The sequence below is a fragment of the Perissodus microlepis genome, chromosome 6 (genome assembly GCF_051167445.1).
Source record: "Perissodus microlepis isolate ML-2025 ecotype Zambia chromosome 6, ASM5116744v1, whole genome shotgun sequence".
Lineage (NCBI taxonomy): Eukaryota > Metazoa > Chordata > Actinopteri > Cichliformes > Cichlidae > Perissodus > Perissodus microlepis.
In genome coordinates, this window is record NC_140466.1 from 38,918,108 (window position 1) to 38,931,589 (window position 13,482).

The following is a 13,482-nucleotide window of genomic DNA, read 5'->3' on the forward strand; positions in this document are numbered from 1 at the left end:
TTTCTGCTCTAGCAAGTCATCTCCCTCCAACTGGCAGATGACTTGCTTTATCTTGTGAGTTACAGCCACCCCATTAAATTAATTAATTTAAATAAATCCCTGAAAGTGGCGATGTTTCTCCCAGGGCTCGAGTTCAACGACATCTATGTGTCTCATATGGAGAATTGCTCAGCGGGATTTATAGTCCTGCAAATGTGTCCATCTGGGTACACGTCTTAGCCAGAAAGAGGGGGGTGAGGGGTTTTCACCCACGTGAGACATGCTCCCATGCAGTCCTCCTCAATCCTGACTGCAGTATGCTGGAAGTAGATAACATAAGAAACTGCTGTACATAATTATATATCTGTGAGATGATTATGAATATTTTTTTCTCTAACTGTTAAATTTTTATTTGTGGAGAAATTCATGACATCATTACTAGTTATGGTTAAAGTGGTACAGAATCCACACGCATGAGGATATAAAACTATTAAAAGAATAATCTACTTCTCTGGGAGTAGAGTTTAGGTAGCTGCTCTATACTGTTTTGGCACATAGTATTGAAGCGAGTAGAAGTAGAAGAATTATATCCTTACATTTAGTTACAACACTTTCTGAAAGACATTTCTTATAATGAAATGTGTTCCCCACTGCTGTGTAATCCATTACTGTAAAGTTAAACGTTATTAAGAAATGATCACATAAATAAGGGTTTTTGGGGAACACTATTTATGGCAGCAATGATTTGACAGAAGAGAAAGATGGAAGAATAGTTTTCTGAATATCGTTTATCACAACTCTGTAACTTTAATCTTTTACCAGGTTTTTCAAAAAAAATACAATCTAAAGAATGTCACAAAATATCACGTCTAGTGTAGTTAGAAAAGTATATTTTAACTTTTGCATTCAGTTGCTGGGTATAGTTAGGTGCTGCAGTTGTCTGCATTGCCTTTTGCCAACATTATGAGCAGTTCTTTATAATAATCATCAATAATTAAGGTTGTGTGAAAATTATGTAAGGTCTGTTTAAGGCTAGGCATAAACATAGATATGATTATGGTAACCAACCATTGGGATAATAGCATTACTTCATAAATAGCATTACTTCAAGTCTAGGTTTAGTTATAGCCTTTCCTCACCCATCAGTTTATCTCACCTTAGACAGCATTTTAATTTAATTTTCAAAGTCAAGTCATGATTTATATGGCCACAAAACGTCAATATCATGAAAACAGAGACAAAACTTCTTCAAGAAACTGCTATGTTAAGTGTGTCCTTAATGTCTTTGTCTGTTTTTATTATGACATTTCAAGGGCAAGCATGTTTAATATATACCGAAAATAGTCAGATAATGAAGACCTCAAGAACTCAATACATGTTTATATGAAATATAAGCAGTATACAAAACGGAAGGGACTATGTTGGACATAATTTACACCTCGAATGAAATTAGCCCAGGCAATAATCTGTTCTGTTAAAAAGCAACTTACTTACATTTAATAGAAAATGAAGTTATACCAGAGGTAACGTTAAGAGTGATCATTTTCACATTTCCATCAGTGAAGGATGCGTTTTATTTTGCTGTTACTCGTTCATTTGACTGTAACACCATGAGAATATAATAAAAATTAACATGTGCTTAAGGTGAAAATGATACGAGTTCATAAGAAGAAATGGAAGCAGATGCCTTTATATCTTCAACAACCCTGTGTTTATCACAGTTTGGGCATTTTTCATATCGTATAAGAAGATTTTAAGCTAACCAGCTAGCTTCTAACCAGCAGCACAAACATCAGCTCTCTTGTGAAAAAAATAGCATACCAGAGTTCTTAAAAGCATACACTATACATAACAAGAATCACAATAATACTGCAATTAATATCGCTAATAGTATTCTTATTAGTATTATTATTAAACACTAAATGCAGCAGTCACAAAGCTTCAGACTGAAAGTTTCATCAAAGGAAAAACTTAAAGTGACATGCAAACTTTCTTCACTCCATCCTCTTCCATCGTCTTTGTTGCCATCCTTTAGTGCAGTATATTTATTAAAACAAAAAGTTTTTCTTCACAGTTTCTTTTTTTGTCCAGTTCACAGCAGTGAGAACTCCTACTGGCTCAGGTTTCAGTATCAGCAGCTGCCATTGACTGAGCATAAAGAACTCTGATTGGGTCTCAGTCTGTTTGGCACATCATCCAATTGACTTCAGAACTCTTATGAGAATACTATGCAGGTGCACATGCAAATGTGAAAATATATGTCAATGTATAAGCAAGGTGTGTTTGTGTTTATGCTGCAGTTGTGATGTGCTGACCTAGAAAGAGGGATGGGAACATATACTTCTCATATATTCTAAATATTTACAGAACCATATAATTAAAGGGAGCAAATTTAGTCCACCTCAGTTTGTGAAAACAGTATCTGGGGCTCTAAATAAAAGCTTTCATCCACTCGTCCGTTTTCTTCCGCTTTTCCAGTTCGGGGGGGGGAGCCTATCCTAACTGTGTGTGTAAACTGTAATTTACACACACATTTTTTGTTTAGATCTTTGAATGCAAATGTTCTTATTCTCTTTTGAATAAATTCTTTTTTTGTCTGATAGTCTTTTTTTCTTTAAAGAAAATAGAGCGTGTCTTTAAAATTAAATGCAATTTTTAAATTCTAGATCTAGATAATAGACCATTTACTACACTACAGCAGCCAACAGAAAGTGATTGTTTATAATATGGCACTGATATGAGTAACATTAGCCTATTTTGCTGCCAGTGGGTTGCACTTTATTGTGCCTTTCAATTTTTACTTATCAGCAAGTTCAAATTGTGAATATACAGTCATAGATACCATGCAAAACCAAATTACCAAGAAAGATCTGTGAAAAAAAGAGTGGTTTCTACAAGAATAGAAGAATAAAAACTGGTTTTTAACTGGTTTCAGATCAGTTTTAAAAAAATTATTATATTACAAACAAAGCATACTGACATGTGTAGGGTGTTACCAATTAATTGGGATTCATGAAATAGCCCTATTGAATGCCTTATGAATGTGTGTTTCTGTTTTTAGAGCTTATTAACGAATTTTAAATATCTTCACTTTGTGGAAGTGCAACAAAAAATGATTAAAGTACCCCTTCAGTGTCTTCATGACAAATGACTGCCAATAGCTGCCAAACAGCTACACAATTTATGCGACTTGTCTGTGTATTTTTTAGTCCCTGTTAGTGTCCATATTCAGTAAGGATACCAGTATATTAAATAACTGCACAAACTTAAAGTTGCTATTTTCTGTGTATTTATTTATGGATAAAACCAATAATATTTAGATAAGCACTAAAAACTAACCTGGGGCTGATGCTTCACAGAACTTTGCTCTAAAACTCAATCTGACCTGCAGTTTTTGATCGTTTTAATTCACCTTCACTTAGCTGATTTTAATTCAAGCCTATGTTTGTGTGTGTTTTCCCTTTATTTGACCCAGCTCCGAGTGTATACCACCTATCTCAGTCTTTAACTTGCTGGGACACCTTGCATTGCAGTTTGCTTCTGCTAACATACATTTTTCTTTCTTATCACCAACGAGTAAAACTTCCCTTACTAACCACACCGTGTGATTTGTCCATAACCAGGGTTGAAGCTCCATCTAGTTTTCCTAACTCTATTTTGTGTATATAATAATGGTTAAATCTAGCTATGGCTAAATCTATGATCCTGTAGTTAACAGTACAGCATGAAAAACAAGGAATGTAAAAACTGCCAATGTGCTGTTTACACAAGGTGTTAAAATATATTTAATGGATTCAACATGATTTATTATGTCTATTTTATAATTTCATATGCTGATCATTAAACGTTTAGAGCTGTGTGTCACACAGTCAAACATAAATCACTGTTAAGCTATTGCCCAATGAACAAGAGGAAAATGTAAACATATTTACAGTAATTTTGCAAAGACTATAAAATATTCATGTTACCAAGAATCCAATTAAAATTTTTAATTGGATTAAACACTAAATATTTGGGGAATTTTGTTTAATTATTTAACATATCTTGGAGTGGACAACATTTATTGCATTATAAACATTAGTAATTGCTTCATTTTAATCGTAATACTGATGAGTGGTCAGTTTGAGCCAGGGATATTCACTTTCTCAGATTGCATTTGTTGATGCTTTCGGTATCACACCTTGCTCAGGTACTTTTTAACCCATTTCAGCCCATCCCTGCATAAAATTTGTATGTTTTTGTAGTGTTGTGTTGTAGAAGTGTTTATACTGTGTACCTGTGGTTGCCAGTCCACGCATCCCTTAATCTGGTAAAAGTTTCCACTCATTAGGGATTTTCAGGGAAAAATAAGGAAAAAAAATAGGAACAATAGCAATATAATTATCTGCTACCACAATTACTAATATTTTATGGATGTGATATTTCATTTCATCAGTCTGCTTTTATAACTCCTGATCACATTCCTGATTAATATTGTTATTGCGTTAGCATCATTGTTTCTTGTTGTCTGTACAAGAGGGGGAAAAATCCATTAAATAATGATGTGTATTTGTTTAGAAAACTGTCCACTGTGCTTGATTGCTTTTCATGAATTTGTATATGAACAGCCATTCTTCTCACTGATGGTCAAGTGACTCTCTTCGTTGATGGGCAGGTCATTGCTGAAGCCTGACAGCCAAGTGGTGGGTAGACATCTGTCCAGTCTTTCTAGCTGTAAGGCACTGGCTTGGATGTAGTCAGGAGAGATCAGTCATGCTGAGACTCATGGGTAATCCAGGACGGAGGTAAGCCACTGGAACACGACCATTCTCGCTGGTCGATCCTGTGATAGACAGACGAGCTTTGGAGCGCATTGCATCCGTGAATTTCATCTGTATAAGGACAAAAACACGTTAGCCACATTTTCATCAATGACACGTAACTTAAAGCTGCATAGACAGGGTTAGAATCACCAGTTAACCAGAGTACTGAGAGGAATCCGCCACTGTACTTCATAGGCACTGGACTACTTGAATCTTTTTTTGTTGCACTCACCAAACCCTTTAAGTTCCCCACTTATATACCTAATTTCATTTTTCAATCCTTTATTCACAAGTAATACTGTACAGCTGCTAACATAGCCTTTTTTAAGAGAACGTGCTTTCTCCTGGAAACCCTTTTAAGCCTCCTATTTCTTTAAACTTTAATATTTAACATACTAACTGAGGCATGTAGAATTGTGCTATCGCTGGTACTACCTGCTGGACATTGTTGATCAAGGGTCCAATACTAGCTGATATGGCTGATATGACTGATTACAACAACCTTGTGAACAGCCTATTACACTTTCTTATATAACAACTATTGTTGGGGTACCAGGGTGTGCTATTGGCTGTATTGGCTTTAGAGTTGTGGCAGCCGGACTGTCACTGAACCAGTGACTTTGTCCTAGAGCCCCCCAGGGGGCCCAGACCTGGATGTAGCATTAGGAGGGAGCTGCTGAAGTTAAGGAAAGACTGTTGGACAGCTGTGCATTCAGCTGTTGCGAAACAAGATGGAGCTGGGCTTTGAAACAGCTGCTGGACTAGACGTGGACAGAGCATAGATTGTGTGGTAATGCCTTGCTTTTTGACTGTTTTATTGAGATTTTAGAATATTCCCTCATCTGCTTTTTTTTAAATTTTTTTACGGTAATATTTAACAATTTTTATAACTCTTGTTCCTATTACTATTTCAGGTACAGAGGTACTTCCAATTTATACTTGTGTTTTTATTTGTGGGGAAAAATTTCTTTGCCCCAATGTCTGTCTTTGGGCTCCTATAGGCTCTTTCAAACCTAGGAGGCATTGTTTTTGAGCATAATCTGCTACTTAGCTTGACCTTACCTTTACCATTTGCCCACTTGGCTGGTACACATATGAACAAATCTGTGTGTAACTCGTGTGTCTGAATGTTTTTTACACAAGTACAGAAGTCCTTCAGACCATGTATGTGAACAAATGATAACCTGGTTGTCTTTTAGAATTTAATCACAAGGCTGAAATGAGTGCTTCTGCTACGACTACTAATTGTTATTATTGATTTCCCAAAACATTGTATACCACAAAACCCTCAGAATTACAATGACAATTATTATGGCTTCAACATTTTAATAAGCACTTTAAGCGCTTATATAGATACAGCAGAAAAGCATTACACGAGAACCAGTCCATTTACTTGAGGCAGAGTGTCTCAGGGGAAACAATATTCAGCAACCTGTTGTTTGAGCTGGAGCCTCACTTTTTGGTTTGTTTATTTATTTTTAAAGTGGTCATTACTCCTGTGGACACATTCTGAAAAGCAGCCTTTTTTTCTGGCTTGCTCCTTGGACCTCGGACACTATTTTAAGTTTCTTTCACTTCGTTTTTGCTTTAAACAGCTTCTTTCTTACATATTTACCACTCTCTCCACTTCACCTCCAGGTAACCTTATTTCCTTGTGTAGCAAAATAGGGGTGTGCTGTATGCAGCCTGACTGCTGACTGACTGCTAATATGAGTCTAACTTAGCCTGATGCACAGCTGGACTGGCCACCCAGTGGGCTGATTTTTTGTTTTTATAGGCCGATGTTTTGGGGTTTTTTTGTTTTTGTTTTTTGTAACGGTATAAACAATGAAAGGTGGTGGATTGGCCAATTGGTCATGATCGACTCCGGGCTGGACCAGTTACCGCAGAGGAGGTCAAATGCACCCTCCCCATTGCTTGGGCAACGGCTCTGAAAGCAATCTTATCACAGACAAACAGAAAATGGTACTGAGGTCAAAAGGAACGTGATTTGTCCTGTACTTCAGCTAAAATGAAACAAGCACACAAAGCTGGAGTTATTCTGTGTCTTTACGCTGCACAGCTGCTTCTTCTTCTCTCATTCTCTCCCCCTCCCTCTCCTGTTGCTACTTCAATCATGAAACTGATCAATCATCAGCAAGTCCCATCTCTCTTGTTTGTTTATCGCCCACTTTGAGCCAGAAAGAGGAAACCAGTGGATGTTGCACTAAACAACAGCAACAACATGAAGATCAAACCAGGAGATGTCCTTACTGAATCATCAGAGCTGAACAGGTGATGGAGAAACAGGTTTACCTTTAGGTGACATGAATGAGTTGAAATCATGAACTGAGAGACAAATAACACCAGGATCCTTTTCTATGTAGCTGACAGCTGGTAACTGTGCAGGTGTGGATCTAGCAAAGTTTTGCCAGGGGGCCAGGTAGGGCATTAACAGGGAAAGGGGGGCACAAAGAAATACTTTTCTTTCTTATTCTCGTCTAGCTTTTAATAAATAATTATCTCAATCTTACAACCAAAGTGGTCCTCTGATGTAAAATCTTATAGAAATCATATATATATACCAACAAGACAGTGTACATCACTGTAACAACAGCGTTTGTTTTCATTCAAAGGCTGTTTAGCTTTTCATATAACACCTGGTGGGCCAGAAAATTTGCAGATTTTTTGCCCCAGACCAGCCACCGTCTGATTAAGGCAGTTACACTTTCTGGTGATCATGTAATCAAGTATATTTGATTAGCAGTAGCTGGCTGCCTTTAAAGTTTGTTTCAATTTCTGTGAATATAATACAAATATACTAAATAAATAAAACCCAATTTTGAAAAAAAAATGTAAAAAGTAAATAAAACAGAATGCAATGATCTGCAAATCTTAAAGCCACATTTTATTGATAATGCAACAAGAAAACATTTTTAGATGTTTAATTCAGCAACACATCTCAGAGTTGGGTAGCATGCCTGTGGGTTCTAACTATATGTAAATATCTGGGAACTGAGGAGAACAGCTGCTGGACTTTTGAGAGAGAAATATTGTCTCATTCTTGTCTGATTGTAGGTGCTCAACAGTCCTGGGTCATCTTTGTCATATTTTTTTTTCATTTATGGCACACCAAATGCTTTGTATTGGTAAAAGCTCTGGACTGCAGCTAGGCCAGTTCAGCACCTGGACTCTTCCTCTACAAAGCCATGGTGTTGTAGTAGCTGCAATTCAAGACTGTACATACTTTTCAATACTGATGGTATGCAAGCTGCCAATTACATAGCCAGTAATCCAGCTCCATACCATCAGAGAGATGGGCTTTTTTAAAGTGAGCCCAGATAAGAAGTCAGATGGTCCTGCTCCCCTTTAGTCTGGAGGATGCAAACTTCAGATTTTCAGTTTTGATTCATCTGACCAGAGAACAGTTTTCGACTTTGGCTTAGTTTATTTTAATTGAGCTGTGGTCCAGAGAAGATGGTAATATTTCTGGAATACATTCACATGTGGTCTCTTTTCTTCATGATAGAGCTTTAACCTGCATTTTTGCAATGTACTGTGAACTGTATTCACTAATAGTGATTTCTGTAAATATCTGTCAGTCTGAGGATGATGATCATCCAAAATTGATTTCAGGTTCTTGTGCACAGAGGCTTCTCAATATTTTTTTGAAACTTTTAACGAAATTTACTGTAAATAATGAGATATTTAAGCTCTTTGCAATTTTACACTGAAGAACATTATTCTAAAATTGTCATACAATTTTACAAGTTTTTGTTTTTGATTTGTATTTTTGCAAACCTCTGATATATTTCTTTCTGAGAAACTCTGCCTCTCTAAGATACTATTTATACCCAATCATGTGACCTGTTCATTAATGTAATTAGCTGCAAATTGTTCCTCCTACTTTAAATACTTGATGTGTTTTCAGTGAGTGATTGAATAAAGTTGAGGTTTAATAATAACTGCATTCTGTTTTTATTTATATTTCATATAGTGTTCCAGCTTTTCTTTGACACTGGGGTTGATAAGTGCTGTATAACACTCAATACAGCACTTGATATAAGATTTTCAAAAGACTGCATGAAATGATATGAAATTTTTTGCTTTTCTTAATATTAGATATTGTATATACTGTATATAATTCCATTGATACATTGTATTAATGGATAGTGGCTGTAGGCCAGGAGGTAGAGTAAGTCAACTACTAATTATCTTCTATGGTTGGTGGTTTGATCCCTGGCTGCTCTTAAGTCTTCTTGCACAAGACACTAAACCTTAAGTTGCTCTCCAATGAATTTATCGGAGCATGAATGTTAGATAGAAAGCACTTAGGCATAGAAAAAAGTGCTTATATGAATGGCTAAATGAGGCATGTTGTATAAAGCACTTTGATTGCTCAAGCAGAGTAGAAAATCACTATATAAGAAGAAGTCCACTTACCATTAGGAAAGAAGCTATGTCAAACTTTAAGTATACTATAAAGAAAATAATTAGTGGCAGCAACTAACCCAGCCACCAGGGCACGTGTATGTGACGGGGTGAGGCCAAACCAGTGTCCTCCTAGTGTTGGTCCCAAACCCAGATAAATGGGGAGGGTTGCAGCAGGAAGGGTCTGCAATGTAAAATCTTTGCTAACTCAAACATATGGATCATCAAGAATGAGATTTCCATACAGGAACAGTCAGAGCCTGGCTTAACAGCGACTCCCTCCTGTGCTATCCGGTCTTTAAGTCTGACATAGCCGTTTCCGGGTCCAAACTCCGCTTCAGGTCCCAAACTCAAACTAACACTGCGGCATCACTTAAAGTTACAAACCGTCTAAATTCTTTCATCTTTAATCAGTGATCAGCTGTACCAGGTGTAACAATTAAGTTTAACATCCAGGAAAACAGAATTTATGAAATTTAATCGAGTTAGAAGTTAGCAGGAAGTTAGCTCGCTAGCTTCCACCTAAACATGATATAGCATGTTCTGACTGAGAGATTTCGGAAAAAATTAAAACGTACAGCTCTGCTATCACTTCCAACATAAATGAAGACAGAAAACTAAACAGCAGTGACGTTTGTAGGGTTACTGAAGTTGGGCTAGTTGGTATACAATGATGTGCTACCTGATCGCTAGTGACATAGCTATGTTAGCTTAACATAAACGCTGTGAAGCTGGAGGATGAACGCCAACTTTTTTTCCACTCGATAAAAGTTAACGTGAGGGTTCCTGATGGTTAGGGACAAATGCAATCCCATGGCAGGATGCTGTAAACAGACCAAACTTCAGTAAGAACAACTGAGATAATCCATATACTGCTGCATGGGCTGGGCTGTAGTTGCATCGTAAGGGTTTAAAAACTGAGCTTTAAAATGGTGGTAACAGTAGTAATAAAAACCGAGAGAGGCCGACAGTGATCACTGACTTTTATAGGGCCTTGTTCAGATTAAATAGAACCGATACAAAGCATTAAAACATGTTAAAAACACAACAGCCTTAATAAATGCAGAGAGGTTTGGACCCGGAAGCAGGGTTCATACGTGATCACTTAAAGACCAGACTGGCCAACAGGGTGTATCATGCAGGCTGAAATTTCACGACTCCACTTCAGCCAGAAGTTAACTGAGAGGCTCAACATCCGGTCTTATATGTGATTTAAGCACTCTGTTATTTGTGTTTTTTGCCAATAGTATTCTTTTTCTTTATTCTTAATCAAAAAGATAAAATAAATATGAGTTTGACCAATATGTTAACAGAGAAATGTAGTCTGAGGATGTCTGTTCTAACATCTACACATTTTGTGTGTGTAGACATGATCCATCATCTGCCTTTTATATTCATGTCTGGGATTAAGATAAGAACTGTGTCACTATACTTTTGAACAAGAAAAATAATGTTAAATGTTGTAATTAATTATGCTCACTACTGATCAGAATATAGTCAGTTAAATATATATTGTTTACGTTTAGCCGAAAGGATGAGAGTAAGGCAATATAATAATGATTCTAAAGACAGGCCTAATTCAGGTCGAACTGAGAGGCTGGGTAGGTAAGGCCTTGAGAAACATGAGGGTGTGTGTGTGTGTGAGGGAATGAAGCAGGAGCCACTCTGATCGTTGAATTTCTGACTTTAAAAATACACAACTGAAGGGTGATGGTGTAGATCAGTGGGTGAGCAGGGCACTATACACCATATGGCTAGAAAGCAGTAGGCCTGGGTTTTAGTCTGACCCGCAGCCCTTTGCTGCATGTCTTCCCTTTTCTCTCTCCCTACTTTCCTGTCTGTCTACAATGTCTCTATCAAATAAAGGCTAAAAGCCCCCCACCCAAAAAAATCTATAAAATATATTCAATTTGGTGAAAAAAAAGTATTGAATAAATAGTGATTGAGAGATGTCTGTGAAGGTTCTCAGTCATCCAGGTCATCGTAGTCAAAGGAGCTTGCAAAGAAAAGTGTCTGGACTTCTTCAAGTTGCTTGAAGACGTTTCACCTCTCATCCGAGAAGCTTCTTCAGTTCTAAGGTCAAATGGCGGAGAGTCCCAGATTTAAACCCAGTGGGAGTATCCCCCCACAGAGGGACAAAAGGCCCATTTCCTGGGCCATCTGACCTCAGGAAATTGCATGATAAGGTGGGGCCAGGTTTCACAATGAGCTCACCCAAAACCCTGGCTGATTGGGACCCACACCCGTTTTCACACCTTGGCTCATGTGATTAGAGGATCATCAGGGGGTCCTTTTGTCCCTCTTTGGGGGGATCCTCCCACTGGGTTTAAATCTGGGACTCTCAACCATTTGACCTTAGAACTGAAGAAGCTTCTCGGATGAGAGGTGAAACGTCTTCAAGCAACTTGAAGAAGTCCAGATGCTTTTCTTTGCAAGCTCCTTTGACAGTGATTAGAGAGTTTTAAAGAGAAAAAGTATTTGGATTAAGAGGGATTATGCTAAATTGAATGTGCAAATGAAATCTAAACTGAATGAAACATGAACTGAAGCTTATTCATATTGGACTGAATATTCAAATTTAACGCAATTTTCCATGTTAAATTAGAGAGATAGAGAGAGAATGAGAATGATAATATCTGACTGAAGATCGGTGGATCTCATGCAAACACACCTGATTGGTTGATTAGATACCAGAGAGAGAGGTGGGGGGAACGGGACTTGACAAAGCATAAATTGGAGTGCCTAGAGGAGTCCCTGCAACCTGTGAGATGAGCAGTTCAGAAGACTGAATCTCACAACTGTTTGAAATGTCAGAGCTGAGGACGCCGTGATCTACCTGCTCAATTGTGTCTACACCTATCTGGACCAACCAGAGGGCACTGTGAGGGTCATGTTTTTCGACTTTTCCAGTGCATTCAACACCATCAGGCCAAGCCTCACAGGTGATAAGCTGACAAGGATGGAGGTGGATGCTTCTATCCCAGGGGTCAGCAACCTTTAACACCCAAAGAGCCATTTGGACCTGGTTTCCACGCAAAAGAAAACACTGGGAGCTGCAAATACTTTTTGCCATCTAAAATGAAGATAACATTGTTGCTTATGAAATCCATGAAGTGCTACAGAGAAAATTAAATTTTATTTATGTAATTAACACATTTTGAACTCTTTAAGAAATATAACGAAAGGAAAGACACCCAGCTGAACTAAAATGATCCATGTAGCAAACAAAAACTGTTATGTCGCCTTCGGGCTTTTGGAGCCTTGACCTGACTTTTAAAAAATTATTGGAAAAAACAGCACTATGCTGCCTAAAAATTCTGTCTAAATATGTATTTTACCACGTTAATGTGTGTGGCGGGGCGTGGTCTGCAGCACCGCTGCAGGGGAGGCTGATGCACCTGAGCGGCACCCGCAATCACGCCTCGCCGCCTTTATGTCTGCGCTATCTATGCTGTTGTGTTGGTGTGTGTCGGGCTGTGAGCTAAAAAGCTACAGCCGGCTGTATGCGTCAGCAACCGTGTGTGAAAAGTTGTCAATAAAGAGATGCTGAAAAGCGTGTTCATGCAAACATCGTCGGGTCTGCCGTGATATGTTTACAATGGGACTTCTGCTCCTGAACCTCTGCACACAGCGTCTGCAAATCGAGGCTGTACGAAGTGACTTTCATCTTCACGCAGGACTGTAAGCTGTCCTCTGTGAGGCGTGAGTGGTGTTTGTTTTTAACATAGTTCACAGTGGAGAATAGCTGCTGACATAATGTGGATCCATAATTGGCCTACCTGGGGTTGACAGTCTTGATAAATGCACGGCGTTTCGGCAGGCATACCAGCTTCCGCGAGTGTGACGCTTATTTTGAGCGATGAAAGAATAAAAGAATATAATTTTATTTTTATATTTCAATATCACAATAATCTTCCAATATAGAACTACAAGGTAAAAAAGAACTAACATAAATAAAATACACTTCAGCTAAATACTTTCCCAAACCACGCGGAGCTGCACTATAAGGACTAAAGAGCCGCAGATTGCCGACACCTGTTCTATCCGGTCTTTAAGTGATGACGTGACGAATCCTGCTTCCGGGCCCAAACTACCCTGCGTTTATCAAGGCTTTCGTGTTTTTAACATGTTTTAATGCTTTGTATCTTGTTCTATTTAATCTCAAAAAGCCCCTAAAACAGTCAGTGATCACTGTCGGCCTCTCTCGGATTTTCTTACCGCTATTCATTTTAAAGCTCAGTTTTTAAAACCTTACCATGTAACTACAGTCCAGCCCATGCATCAGTATATG

At 38.0% G+C, this 13,482-nt stretch overlaps 1 protein-coding gene across 4 annotated transcripts in view; it reads right to left on the bottom strand.

Annotated features, from left to right (window-relative positions):
• Positions 1 to 1,243: 1,243 nt before the first annotated feature.
• Positions 1,244 to 13,482, bottom strand: part of LOC146386235 (glutamate receptor 2-like) — a 111,361-nt gene continuing 99,122 nt past the window's right edge. For 2 of the 4 annotated variants that reach the window (XM_084932325.1, XM_084932323.1), the window contains exon 19: positions 1,244 to 4,850. In XM_084932325.1, coding sequence (XP_084788451.1) covers positions 4,716 to 4,850 — 135 coding nt within the window. In that variant the 3' untranslated portion in view covers positions 1,244 to 4,715. The remainder of the gene's footprint in view (positions 4,851 to 13,482) is intronic. The other 2 variants (XM_084932322.1, XM_084932321.1) reach the window with 1 other exon arrangement.